This window comes from Carlito syrichta, unplaced genomic scaffold (genome assembly GCF_000164805.1).
Source record: "Carlito syrichta isolate Samal-C Ts95f unplaced genomic scaffold, Tarsius_syrichta-2.0.1 Scaffold313183, whole genome shotgun sequence".
Lineage (NCBI taxonomy): Eukaryota > Metazoa > Chordata > Mammalia > Primates > Tarsiidae > Carlito > Carlito syrichta.
The window spans coordinates 356,447-371,880 of record NW_007257279.1 but is presented as its reverse complement, the minus strand read 5'-3'; the positions used below and the strand labels follow the sequence as shown (position 1 = coordinate 371,880).

Genomic DNA, 15,434 nt, shown 5'->3' with positions numbered 1-15,434 from the left:
AAGAATTGTACCTTGATTCACTCCCATCTAGATTTAGGTATGACTTTGAACTTTATACTTTTCATTTGATGCTGGAATGATTTAAGACCTTAGGGGCTATTGACAGTGCCAAAAAAAAAGTTTTTAGTGCTAAATACCTACATCAAAAAAGCAATAAGATTACATATTAACAATCTAATGTCACACTTCAAGGAACTAAAAAGCAACAAACCAACTCAAAGCTAGTGGAAAAAAGATCACAGCAGAACTAAATGAAATTGAAACAAAAAATACAAAGGATCAATGAAACAAAAAGATGGCTCTTTGAAAAGATAAAATTGATAGACCACTAGCTATATTAACCATGAAAAGGAGAAGATTCAAATAAGCTGAATCAGGAATGATTCAAAGTCATTACAACTGGTACTACAGAAATACAAGATTATCTGAAACTGCTTTGAGCACACAAACTAGAAAATCTAGAGAAATGGATGAATTCCTAAAAACATACATCCCCAAGCTTAAATCAGGAAGAAAAGGACATCCTGGACAGACCAATAATAAGTATGAAATTGAAACAGTAATAAAAAATCTCCCATCAAAGAAAGCTCGGGATTAGGCAGGTTCTACCAGATGTTCAAAGAATAATTGGTATCAATCCTACCGAAACTATTTGAAAAAATTGAGAAGGGAATCTTCTTTAACTCATGCTATAAAGCCAGTCTCCTCCTTGCACCAAAGCCAGGAATGGACACAGCATATAAAAAAACTACAGACCAATATCCCCAATGAACATAGATGCAAAAATCCTCAACAAAAGACTAGCAAACTGAATCCAGTAGCATATCAAAAAGATAAGTCTCGATGATCAAGTGGGTTTCATCCCAAGGATGCAAAAATAGATCAACATGATTCATAATAGCAAAGACATATAGCCACATGGATGGAACTAGAGGTTATTATGTTAAATGAAATAAGCCAGGCACAGAAAGACAAATATTGCATGTTCTTCCTCATATGTGGGAGCTTAAAAAGTTAATCTCATGGAAATAGAGAGTAGAATAATAGCTACCAGAGGTTGGGAAGAGTATGTGGGTGGTGGGACAATGAGCAAAGGTTGTTTAGTGAATGCATTGTTTTAGTGGATGCTCTCTGTGGTGGCCCTATATCTGTGTCAGTTTGCTAACATACAGTTAGAAAGAATAAGTTCTAATGTTCAATAGCAGAATAGGGAGAATATAGTTAACAACAATGCATTATTTCAAAATAGCTAGAAGAGAGGACTTGAAATGTTTCCAACATAGTAATGATAAATGCTCAAGGTGATGGATACCCCAAATACCCTGTTTTGATAATTGCATATTCTATGTATCTAGTCAAATCTTATATGTACCCCCATAGATATGCACCAGTATTATGTATTATTTATAATTTTTTAAAAGAGATGGAACTTTATGAAGAAGATTAGGTCATGTAGTCCACCCTCATGAATGGGATTAATGCTTTTTAAGAGAGGTTTGATGGAGCCTGTTTGCCTCTTCTGCAATGTAAGGACACAGTTAGAAGATGTCATTTCTGAAACACAGAGTAAACCCGTACCAGACACTGAATTTGCTGTTGCATTGGACTTCCCAACCTCTAGAACTGTGAGCAATAAATTTCTATTGTTTATAAATTATGCAACTTATGGTATTTTTTGTAGCATCCCAAACAGTATACTTGCAAAAGGATTTGTCACTATTACTTGCATATCAGTTTAATGTTTGACTAATTGACTTTTGGGATCCCTTCTAATTCTTAAATGTTATGTTTTAATTTAATGTGTTAATGTAAAATTTTATGCTTTAATGAGCAAAGGAGTGTTCATTATGATTTGATGCAAAAGATGGGCTAAAGATAATATGGAATGAGCATAGGCAAGTGTTTTGACTCTAAGACACGACTTTGACAGTCATTTCAGAAAAGGACTGATGATAAAGGTGAATTAAATGTGATTTATAAAGTGTGGTTTATATAAAAATAAAGGTGAAATAAACCATTCACTCTGGCAAAATTACCGTGAGAAGGAGAAGAGAAAGATGTGGTAGTTTGTGGAGTTAAACTAATATACTGAAAAACATGCATGTTTGGAAGAAGAGGAAACCCCATGTGAAAAGTCATTAAGTATTAAGACATAAACAAACACTATATCACATAGCTGCATATCCATATTTGATATTTTTGTCATAAAGAATTATAAAACTCAATTTTCATCTATTTAGACGTACTACAAATCTTTCAGTACAAATTTTAACTTTAATTGCCATATGTTTTCTCTAGTACAGAGGCTAATCTTAAAATGAAATTTGGCTCAACTTCACACTCAGTAAAACAACCAACAAGTGGCCATCCAACCACTTGCTAAAATGACTTCATTTAAATGTTATTTATTATTAATACATAAGTTCTACACCACTAATCTTCTCACTTATTGGGAGATTCTGGAATTTTAGCTTGTGTTTCCTTGGTGTTAAATAGAAATAGTCTTTTGTATTACTAACAAGGTCATCAGATTCAAGAAACATATAACAATTATTTAAGTCATCATAACTCCAATCAATTTAAAAGTTAATTTTTGTCTACACAAAACAAACAAACCTTTATCATCTAGCCTAGATCAGTTTACTGAGTCAATATTTTGAAGCTATACAGTCTTATCAAAGTATAAAATGCAAAGTTCTATCTGAAAGATATACTTAACTATATCTTCATCATCATGTATTTGTGTGGGCATATGCAATGGTCCTTCTGCCATGCCAGAGTGAAAGAGCTGGAAATGAAGAAACAAACATTTTTTAAATTACTTGCAAAGGTTATATTCTTACTACATAATTTAGATTAGTAAGGGAATATAATATAGACATTTTCCCAACTTTTAGCTTTTAGTTCTCATTATTGACTTGTTTCAAATTGTGGCTGTCTTTCTAGACAGGCTTCTCTCTAATGAATAATATATAATAAGTAACCCATAATGTACAGGAATACATTTAACCCAAAGCACACAAAAAGCATTATAACAAAGGTGAAATTCAACCCTTCTGAAATAAAGAAGACAAAGAGCATTCTTCTTTAAATGTCTGTGTGTGGTCATAAGAAAGGGAAGAAGAAAATTTTGCATTAAAAATGCTTTTAAAAAAGTAGGAAGACACTCATAAGTGCTTAACTTTTCAGAGTCGTTTATCAGAGGAGGCGTGAGTATTAGAGTGTACCCACTGCAGGAGATCTGGGAAAGTACAGCGTATAAAATCTAAGCAAGTCCTTTAGACATGGAATTTAATTAATGATAATTCTAATTTATGAAGCTCCTATTATGCACCCAGCATTGTGCTGAGTGCTTATATGCTTTACCTCCTTTTGTCCTCATAGACGATCTGGGATACACATATTTTCATTGACATATGCCAGGTGACAAAATGTAGACACAAAAAGATTAAGTAACCTTACTTTTCCAGGGATTTAGCTGTGCAGCAAACACAGGACTGAACTGACTCCAAAGCTGGTGTTCTGTCTACTGTCCTCAATTGTGGACCAAATAAGTATTCACTGCGTTTGTAACAGTTTGGAACAAGGGAGGAGTGATACAAGAGAGCATGTCGTGCTGATGTCTAAGCAGAACTGCCTGAGAAGGTCATGCTACCCTACTTGTGAGCACAGCACGAAGACAGTAACAATATGAGGCACATTTTGAAAGGAAATATTATATATTGGTAAAGCAAAAAGAAAAAAAACAGAATCAAATAACGACTCTGTGCCATATTCTCTTTACTTGCTCTACCCTGAGAACTATTCCACTTTAGTATATAAGTTTATTTAATGTCCCCTAATATTACAAAGGTTTTTTTTTGTTGTTGTTTGTTTGTTTGTTTTAGGCAGGGTCTGCTTTGTTGCCCAGGCTAGGATGCAATGGTGTTATCATAGCTCACTGAAGCCTCTACCTCCTGAACTCAAGAGATCCTCCCTTCTCAGCCTCCCAAGTAGCTGGAACTTTTATTTTTGACAGGCTTAGTTCACTTTATTTTTCTTGTATAAAAACCGTATGTTTTTACCACAGCTGGAGCCTGTGTCCTCTGCACAGAGACCCTGGTGAGAGTCTTGACAAGATGGTTGGTGAATTCCTGATAGAGAGACTTGGTGAATACAGTCTTTCCAGAGGTCAGGGGTCAAGTAGCTATAATCTTAGAAGTTGCCCAGGTTGGCTGTGCAGACCTTGACCGAGGTGTGGCAATCGTCAATGCCAGCCATCAACAACAGCTTCTTGGGTACGGGGGCCAAGACCATGCCAGTGACCTTGGAGGCAGGAATAAGATGCAAAAGCACAGAGCCACAGCATCTTGTCACCTTTCAAGGGACAATGTGGGTCTTGCCGAACTTGTTCCCCCAGTAGCCTCTCCGCACAGGGACAATGGTGAACTTGGTCAAAGCAATGGCGCCCCTCGGATGGTAGTGGCTACTTCCTTGGAGCACTTAATGCCCGGGCCGACATGGCCATTATAGTCCCTGATGGCAACAAACACCTTGAACCTGGTCTGCTGGCCAGTGCCAGTCGGCTTATGTACCGGCATAATCTCCAAAATCTCATCCATAAAGAAGATCCCCAATGAAGAAGTCAATCATCTCATATTGCTTGGTGGGCAGGGAGAAGAAGTAAATCTCCTCTGGGGACTTGCTCTTCATGTCCTTGCCCAAATAGCCCAGTTTGGTGACGGGCATCCACTCCCTGTCCTCAGCCTAGCCTCCATAAGCTCACCTTATCTCTGCTCCAAGGTCACTGGCATGATCTCGACCCCAGGGTCTGCACTGCCACCCTGGGCAACTTCTAAGACTATAGCTACTTGACCCCTGACCTCTGGAAAGACTATATTCACCAACCATCTTGTCACAACTCTCACCAGGGTCTCTTGCGCAGAAGACCCAGGCTCCAGCTATGGCAAAAACATAGGGCTTTCATACAAGAAAAATAAAGTGGTTAAAACTACGACTGCCTTCATCAAGGAAGTAACACCAAATTGTATGATTAGTTATTGTGTTATTCACCTCACATATTCACCAAAAATAAGAAGAAAAGTGACGACCCATAAAGCATTTATACTGTATGGAAGTGTAGTGGTTGGCTTGAAGAAAACAAGTTCTGTGATTGATTGTGAGAAATAATGACTCCTTTTTTCATGGAACATTTTTAATTGCAAGTATAATTGACAAACACATTATTTAGTTTTGAGTATTTCTAAGACAGTTTCTTGAAAAGGACTGAAGATTAGTTTGTAATGTCAAGAAAAATAACTGAAATATATTTTGTAAATAATAGAATTTGAGCTTTTCAGCTAAAATTAGAGTTTTTAAAGAATTGTACCAACCATCATGATCTTGACAGCTTCCCAAATTTAACAAATTTTCTCAAAATATTAGTGGTGATATTAATAAATGTAAATTTTTCATATTGTATAATGAAACGTGTCAACATTAAATAGATTAAAGTTCCTGAATCCCAGTACTATTGACATTTTGGTCTGTATAATTATTTGTTCTGGGGGGCTGTTCAATAAACAGCATCTCTACCCTCTTCCCACTAGATGTCAGTAACAAGCCCCAAGTGTGACAACCAAGTACATCTCCAGACATCGCCAAATATTTCCAGAAGAGCAAAATAACCCCCATCTAAGAACAACTGAATTAGATAACTCAGTAAACAGGTATGTTTTCAAATGATCAATGCATGATATTACAAAGTTATACGTGAGTCCAAAATCCATTTGAAGAATAAAACAGATCAACAGAGTTTTAAAATTTTTTATTATGCATTGACAAATTATCACTGTACATATCTATGGGTACAAAGTGATGTTATAATTTTGAATACAATATGAAATATTTAATCTAATTAACATATTAATCACTTCAAGTATTTAACATTTTTGTGATAGGACATTTGAAATTTACTCTCTTAATAACTTTGAAATGAAGAGTATACAGTTATTACGTATATTTACCACGCTATGCAATAGAGTTCAAAAAATTCAAACATATCTCTTCTATCTAACTGAGGCTGTATACCTTTGGAGTATCATCTCCCTATTCTCCCATCCTCCAGTTCCTGGAAACCACCAAGATACTCTGCTTCTATGAGTTCAATTGTTTTAGTTTCAACATGTAAGTGAGAATACACAGTATGTGTCTTTCTGTGTTTGGTTCATTTCATTTAGCATAACATTCTTCAGTTCCATCCATGTTGCAAATGAGAAAATTTCTTCCTTTTTAAAAGGTGAATAGTATTCCATTGTGTATATATACACCACATTTTCTTTATCTATTTATACATTGATGGGCACTTAGGTTAATTTCATAACTTGGTTGTTGTAAATAGTTCTGCAACGATGGAAGTGCTGTCTCTTTGATGTACTAATTTCAATGTGACAGAACAAAAAGCATGTGAATTTGGTTTCAGATTTCACATTGCAACTAGTCTTGTCAAATGTTGGTCAACTATCAAAGAATAATGTTCATAATTACGTAAGAAGACTATTAAAGAATTCCTATTTTCAATTACATATCTATATAAAGCCAGATTTTTTTTTTTTTTTTTTTTTTTGAGTCAGAGTCTCACTGTGTCCCACAGGCTGGAGTGCAGTGGCATACTCACGGCCACTGCAGCCTTGACCTTCTGGGCTCAGGTGATCCTCACACCTCAGCCTTCCAAGTAGGTAAAACCACAGGTATGTGCCACCATGCCCAACTGATTTTTGTTGTTGTTGTTGACATTTTTCGTAGAGACGAGGTCTCACCAAGTTGCCCAGTCTGGTCCCCCTGAACTCAGGCAATCCTCTCACCTCAGCCTCCCAAAGTGCTAGGATTACAGGCTTGAGCCACCGCACCCAGTGGCTCAAAGCCAGATTTTCTTAGGAAACATCAATCAAAACAGCATATTTAAAGAGATTAAATGTAGAAGCAGATATGATAACTCAGCTTTCTTTTTACTTTTTTACTGTGGTAAAATATATATAACATTAAAATTGTTGTCTTAATCATTTTTAAGTGCCAAGTTCAGTAGCATAACATATATTCACATTGTTGTGCAACCACCACCACCACCATCCATCTCCAGAACTCTTTTTTTATCTTCCCAAACTGAAACATATTCATTAATCAATAACTCTCCATTCCTCCCTACTTCCTGGCAATCATCATACACCTTCTGTCTCTATGAACTTATCTACTTTATGTATCTCACACAGGTGGAATTATGTAGTATTTGTCCTTTTGTAACTGAATTGTTTCACTTAGTATAATGTCGTCAAAATTCACTTATGTTGTAACGTGTTAGAATTTCATTGCTTTTTAAGGCTGAATGATATTCCATTGTATGTATACACCACATATTGCTTATCCATTCATTTGTCAATGAAAACTTGGGTTGCTTTCATCTGTTGACTATTGTGAATAATCCTGCTGTGATATCTTTTCTAGATCTTGCTTTTCAATTCTTTTGAGTATATACCCTGAAGTAGAATTGTCGCATCATATGGTAATTGTACGTTTAATTTTTGAAAAAACTCCAACTGTTTTCCACAACAGCTGCATCATTTTACATCCCCACCAGTAATGCACAAGGATGCCAGTTTCTCCACATCTTCACCACCACGTGTTACTGTCCAGTTTTTGGATAGTAGCCACCCTAATGGATGTGAAGTCCTATTTCATTTGTGGTTTTGATTTGCATTTCTCTAATGATTAGTGATGTTGAGCATCATTTCACGTGCTAACTGACTAATTGTATCTCTTGTTAGGAGAAATGTCTGTTCAAGTCCTTTACCCACTTTTAACCGTGTTGCCATTTATTTGTTATTGAGTTGTAGGAGTTCTTTATATAACCTGGGTTTTAAAAATATTAACCACCTAGGAGATATATGATTTGCAAATATTTCTCCCATTCTATAAGTTGTCTTTTCACTCTATGAATAGTGTCCTTTGATGTGGAAAAGTTTTAAGTTGTGTTAAGGTACAATTTGTCTATTTTTTGCTGTTATTGCTTGAGCTTTTAGTGTCATATCCAAGAAACCATTGCCAAGACCAATGTCATAAATTTTTTTCTCTGTGTTTTCTTCTAATAATTTTATCATTTCTGCTCCTAAATTTGTCTTTGATCCATCTCAAATGAAATGTTTTAATATACTGTAAGATGAGGGTTCAACTTCATTTCTTTGCATGTGGATTTCGTTTCCCCAACATCGTGTATTAAAAAATCTGTCCTGAGGTGAGTGGATTGCCTGAGCCTGCAGGTTCGAGATCCACCTGGGCAGCGAGACCTCATCTCTACAATAAATCAAAAAATCAGCCGGGCGTGGTAGTGCATGCCTGTAATTCTGGCTACTGAGCAGGCTGAGGCGAAAGGATCGACGGAGCCCAGCAGGTCGAGGCTGCGGTGGCCGGGAGCAGCCACTGCACTCCAGTCTGGGCGACAGAGTGAGACTCCAACTCAAAAAAAACAAAAACAAAAAATCTGTCCTTTCCTCCCATTGAATGCTCTTGTCTCTTGTTGAAATCATTTGAATATACTTGTGAGGATTTATTTCTGAACTTCTATCCTATTTCCATGGTCTATATATTGTCATTAAGCCAAATATACTGTTTTGGCTACTATGGTCTTATAGTAAGTTTTGGTATCAGGAAGTATGAGACCTCCAAACTTTGTCTTCTTTTCCAAGAATCTTTGGCTATTCAGAGTCCCTTGAGAGTTCATGTTAATTTTAGGATGAATTTTCCTATTTCTAGGAAAACACTGTTGAGATTTTCCCAGGAATTGCATTGAATCTGTAGATTATTTTGATTATATAGTGACTCTAAAAAATGGAATTTATTAAAAATTGTATATTTATTCTTACATGTCTAAACTTCAGTCACTTTCAAAGTATTCTCTGTTTGATACAATACACCTATTAGGCCACTTTTTCCTCTGCTCAAAACAGTTTTTGAACTCATCAATTCTGATACATTTTAGTGCTGCTGCCATTTTTTATTTCACCTCTTCCACATCAGCAAAACGTTTCCCTTTAAGGACTTTTTCTAATCTGGGGAAACAACAAAAAAAAGTCACTGGGGCAAGATTGGGTAAATAGGGAGGGTGGGCATAAAAGTCATACCAATTTGGGGCAAAAACTGCTTAACACAGTGCTATATGGGCAGGTGTGCTTGGCAAACGTATTGAAAGAACTGCTAGGGCAGGAAGGGGCATACCTCATTAACAAGGGTACCTGCATGATCAATGTTTGTATACCTAACCCTGAATTGTATCCCACATCTTTACATTAAAAATAAAAAATTAAAATTAAAAAATAAATAAAAATTCACTGAAGCTGAATGCAACCTCTCACAATTGGCTGGTACATTGATGCCAGGGGGTTCCTAGAACACTTACTGAAGGAAGCCTGTACACTCTCCAAAAAATAATTCTGGTTTTTGTGGGGTCCTCCCCCATATTAACATATTAATGATATTAAGTCTTCAAATTCATAAGCTCAAGATGCCTGTGTCTATTTCTCTATATCTCCTTTAATTTTTCACCATATGTCTTTCATTAAGTCAGACATTTATGAGGTTTGAAAAAAATATAATTCTTCTTACTAAGTATTCTTTGTTTTGGAAAATATGGCTATTGTTCATGAAAGCTATATTATATTCACATTAATAGGTAATAAGTTTATTATTTTATGCTAAAACAAAATATTTTTTAATTTCTATTTTAATTTCAAATAGTATAAATATTTATATATATAATTCACATAAAGAAATTCTTTGAATACTATCCAGAGTTTGATGAAACTTCAAAGGTTAAGGACATAGTTATCCAGGAAATTTCCCTCACTTCAGATACCAGCCCCAAGTTCAGGAATCCCCACAGCCACCCTCACTTCTGGTTAGCCTTTCAACAAAAGGTCTTGAAGGAATTGAGCATACAAGACATAAAATTAAACCTGAAACTCACATTTTATGCAAAAATTACTCAAAATATATCACTGCAATGAGTTGGGCCAAACTTCATTGGTTAAAGACACAGTTCTCCATAATATTACCCTCCCATCAGACACCTGCGACAAGTTTGGAGCTCTGCAGGGCACACTCACTTCTGACCAGCTAGCTACACATTTAGGGGTTTCCATGGCTCACTCAAGTTTGATAATTTACTGCAATGACTCACAGAACTCACATTAAAGCCTATTACACACATAGTCATGATTGTTATCAGTAAATGGTACAAATTAAAGAAACTCATAGGCAAAATCTAGGAAGGTTTCAAACATGAATGCATAATAGAATATAGGAAGACATTTTACAACAGTTCTATTTTCTTTTTCCCCTGGGATATTCTATTCACTACCAATCACTTCTGTGAACATACCGACCATATAACATACCCACTTACTCCTAGAAGTAGGGACATATCCAATCACTCAGCTCGCAAATGACCTCACCACCAGTCTGTTGTCCCCAAACCTTCTGCACATCCACTATCCTACACCAGGACTATCCCTATCCTCCTTCCCAGTCATCCCAGCTGGAAAGCAAGGAGTCTGTAATGATCCACTCCTTTCCTTACTAGTGCTACCAACCTCTCACACATCCTCTCTGTGATTTTTCTTCACTCAGGGTTCATCGTCTCCTATCAGAAAGTCTCCCAGCCTAACCCTGGCCTCCCAGAGGGCACTGCCAGTCCTAGTCTTCTGCCACCCACTCTTTCAACAGCGACTTTGTGGGAGGGGGCCAGAGTCTATCACTTTTCAGCTCAAGAATGCTCACTGACTCTTCCATATGCACAGAAACCCTGGCTCTTAAGCATGATGTTCTGAGCTCCTCAGAACCTACACTTCAGCTCTCACGCAATGACCCTGCTCCCTGTCACTCACCCTCCCAAGATCGCTGGCCATGCCCTCTGGTCACTTCAAAAAGAGAACTGTGTTAAAACATTTGGAGGGAAGGAGGACATCAAAGGGGTGAGAAAAATGAGGAAGAGACAAAAATTTGCTGAGATCAAACAGTCAGGAATGACAAGACAGACTTTTCTCTTTCATAGCTAGTAAACCAATCTTCCATCTGAAAACCACTGGTCTAGTTCTGATGGTTGGTTAACAAATAACTCCAAACCTAGTGTTGTAGAATAGCCATTTACTATGTACATCATGTCTGAGGAATTCAGAGAGGACACAGCTGGGAACCTATACCACAGGTTTGCTTGTCTCTCTAATCCCCAAAAGAATACTCACCTTCACTTGCTAAAAATCTCAACCAACTGGTCAGGCATGGTGGCTCACACCTGTAATGCCAGCACTTTGGGATGCCAAGGCGTGAGGACTGCTTGAGCCCAGAAGTTCAAGCCTAGCCTAAGAAACACAGTGAGACCTTATTTCTAAAAAAAATCCAAAAACTTGCCTGGCATGTGCACAGCTGCAGTCCCAGCTACTCAGGAGGCTGAGGCAAAAGGATCACCTGAGCCCAAGAGATCGAAACTGCAGTGAGACCTTGTAAGACTTTGACTAAAAAAAAAAAAAATTTTTCAGCCAAATATGGCACAGGGATAGACTAGAGGTCCATCTCTCCAGGAAGCCGTTCCCAATTCCCATAATCCACACACAGTCTTCCTCCTTCCAGCTGCTATCAAACACAGTTTGTGCTAATGCATCATTCCTAAGGCTCACAGCATTGCCCCGGGTGTGTGTATGCTGCAAAATGTGGGAAAGGTAGGCGTCCACTAGCCCATAGTCACCCTCTACATACACACACACACACACACACACACACACAATTGACAGACTTAGTGCCCATGCCACATTCTCCACACAGACTATACACACCATAAGTCACACATCCACCCCCTCATACACACATACTCATCACTGAGCACACACACCACACAGCCACACATAACACCCCTCATATTCAAGAAAACATACAAATCACACATCACTGTGGGCACAGGTTGCCCCAACACACTACACAGTCACACTTACCACCCTCCAAATACAAACACACAGACACACTGAGGGCATATGTCCCTCACACACAGACCACTAGTCACACACACAAGCACATTCATATTGCTAAGGCCAGATACCCCAACACACACACACACACACACACACACACACACACACACACACACGCAGAGTGGGCTCTGGGTATTTCCCAGCCTCAGACTCTCCAAACTCACAAAAGTCTTTGTATCTTATGTCCTCTAACCCACATCCTATTTCAGACTGGGCTCCTCAGACCACTTTAAACCTTCTCACCTCCAAAACCCAAATCCCACCTGAGCCAAGTCCCACTAAGCTCAGGCAACTGGATCAGGCTGCACCCAAAAAATTCAGTCTATCAGCTAAATTTCCAGAACAGTAGTCTTTCTTGCTGAATAGGATATTCAAGGTTGCCAGAGCTAAACTGTTCCCCACAAGAGATACAGATACTTTCCTTCTTCACTCTCCTCCCTAGCAGTGGGCAGCAACTCATCAAAAGGGAGGCTAACATCAAAGAATACTGCTTTGAAGAGGCATCAAATCCTTAACTTTCCCAAGGAGCTTACATGTCCTGGCCTGGCCCTTCTTGGGGTTCAGTAAAAGCCCTCCAGAGAGAGGGACATCAAAGCCAAGGCTTACGGATACATGGCATTGGCCAACCAAAATATGAGATGGAGGTTTCAGGAGGAAGAAAGAGAAAGCAGGAAAAGCCCAGAAGCAAAACAGAACCATGAGTCTCTCAGAGGCCCTGGAGTAACTCAGTGTGACCAAAAAGCTGAAACAACCAAGACCTCTTACAGAATAATTCCTGGGAAACACAGTATCTTGAGTTCTTCATCGAGATCTGTGCTCCCCGCTGTGGAGGAATATGAGACCTGATTAAGCCAGCATCGATTGGATAAATTGGGTAAATTGAGGAAGGAAATATCGGAATGAGATTTTGTAAATGTTACAAAGAAACTTACTGTTAACAGCAAAGAGCTGTAAAAGCTGGTTAGCCAGCTGTAAAACATGTGCAGTAAACAAAAAGTAGTTAACCATTTGTTGCTGGTTAACAACTGCTGTTAACCAACCTTATCTGAAAGAAACGAAACACCATAATAAATCCACCATTTCACAAACCTCTGGAAATTTCCTTTTGCAGACTCCCCCAAAGACAATTCCCGGCCCACTAAATCCTGACAACGCTCTTAGAAAAACACCCCTCTAGCCCCTTCCTCTTTGCAGACACCAGACAGCAATTAGCAAATAGCACATATTTTCTGCTGCCTCTGCCCGCTGTGCCCCTCACAGTGTATCTTCCCTTCAATGAATCTACCTTTCTTTTTTTTTTTTTTGAGTTGGAGTCTTACTCTGTTGTCCAGACTGGAGTGCAGTAGCCACTCCCGGCCACTGCAGCCTCGACCTGCTGGGCTCCAGCGGTCCTTCCGCCTCAGCCTTCCAAGTAGCTGGAACTACAAGCACGCGCTACCACGCCCGGCTAATTTGTTGATTTATTGTAGAGATGAGGTTTCACCAAGTTGCCCAGGCGGGTCTCGAACCCGCAGACTCAGCCAATCCACTCACCTCAGCCTCCCAAAGGCACAGGATTACAGGCTGAGCCACCGAGCCTGGCTTGAATCTACCTTTCTTAATTCAAAACTGTTTTGGTAAATTCCTCTTACCAACTCTCAACTCCTGTCTACCTAGTCCATAGCCACACACAGCACCTCCCAATATAGCAACTACAAGCTGCACATGGCTACTGAGCACTTGAAATATAACTAGTCCAAATTAGAATATGCTGTAAATACAAAATACTCACCAATGTCAAAGGATTAGTATAAAAAAGAATGTATGATACCATCAATAATTTTATAATCATAATAATAATTTATGTATTGGGTTAAATAAAATATATTATCAAAATAAATTCCACCTGCTGCCTCTCACCTTTATATATATATATTTTTTTAATTAATTTATTTTTTTTGAGTCGAGGTCTCACTCTGTAGGCTGGAGTATGGTGGCACAATCATGGCTCATCACAGCCTCAAATTCCTGGTCTCAAGTGAGCCTCCTGCCTCAGCCTCCCAAGTAGCTGGGACTACCTGCACATGCCACAGTGCCTGGCTAAGTTTTGATTCTTTGTAGAGACAGGGTCTTGCTACATTGCCCATGCTGGTCTCAAACTCCTGGATTCAAGCAATCCTCCCACCTCGGCCTCCCAAAGGGCTGGGATTACAGGTGTGAGCCCAGCCTCATGAAGTTATTTCAATGACAACTAACATTGTTTGAATCACCAGAAATGTCAAGCTGCCTTATACACTTTCAGTTCTAAAACTTAAAACAGGAAGTGAGACCTCCCCCCATTCCCAGGCAAAATTAGTCGTGGCTTTATTTTCCAAGCTCAAGCTATAGTTTTAGTAGCATTTTCTCACTTCTATGCAACTGGAAAAGACATTTCCATATTTTACAACACTTGTAACTGTGCGACTGAGGAGCTCCCACCTAATCTTCAAATGGAAGTGATTAATCTAGCCAATAATGCAATAATGACACTCAAAAACTACAACTATCGAGAGAAGACTGTAACAGAATTTTGCAAATGCTTTCCAAGCAAGGAACACGCCCAAGTTAAATAATATGGATGATGTCAGTCTTTGGCAGTACCCAGTTATTTTTAAACGTTTTCAAAGATGAAATATGTGACCTCTCTCTACAACTAGCATAATTAGATGAACTTTTACAAACGATTTTAGTGATAAAGAACAGAAACTCTGAACTTCAGTGACGCAAAACATTATCCTCAGAAAAAGAAATCCATTCTTCTCATCAGCAGACCTGTAAATAGGCATGCAATTAAGTCACTGCCGTCATATTTTGAGTTTCATCAATCTAGCATTGAGTGGGGGAGGACAGTGGTTCCAGGACTGAGGAGAGCGACAGCTTGTGCCGTCGCCTTGGAGACGGGGCAGCGCGGCCAGAGCGGAGCCATCAACTCTTCTGATTGGCAGGAACTACGGGACGGCTCCTCCACCCCCCCCCCCCCAGGCCCTCTCGGAACTGGAAGTTCCGAGGGCCGGGGGCGGAGGCCAGGGCCTCCGGGGTCAGCGCGGCCCTCGGGAGGCGCAGACCCGGGGAGCGGGTGGGAGTCAGGCGCGGCCAGGCCGTGTGGACAGAGGTGGGCCCGGGGCGCCGCCGGCGCATGCGCGGTGGGGATCCGAAGCCTGCGCCGCGCGGTCGCCATTGCGGGAGGGCCGTTGTCAGAGCCCGCCCGGCGCCCGCGGCTGGTTCGGCCTCAGGGGCCCAGGCACCGGGCGTCATTGGCTCAGGCGTCTGGGTCCTCGGCACCCTCCGCCGCCCGGGTCCTGACTGGCGGCGGCCGCGGCGGCGTCAGGGGGCGGAGCCGGCCCGAGCGCCCTTTGTCTGTTGGAG

At 39.6% G+C, this 15,434-nt stretch overlaps 1 protein-coding gene across 1 annotated transcript in view; it reads right to left on the bottom strand.

The window, feature by feature from the left end:
• SEPT14 (septin 14) overlaps nt 1-3,564 on the bottom strand; it is a 55,586-nt gene extending 52,022 nt beyond the window's left edge. Inside the window, exons 1-2 of the mRNA XM_008070203.1 lie at nt 3,463-3,564; nt 2,720-2,788 (exon numbers count right to left, since the gene is read on the bottom strand). Of these exons, the coding sequence (XP_008068394.1) occupies nt 2,720-2,773 (54 nt within the window). The 5' untranslated portion in view covers nt 2,774-2,788; nt 3,463-3,564. The remainder of the gene's footprint in view (nt 1-2,719; nt 2,789-3,462) is intronic.
• Between the last annotated feature and the right edge of the window lie 11,870 nt (nt 3,565-15,434).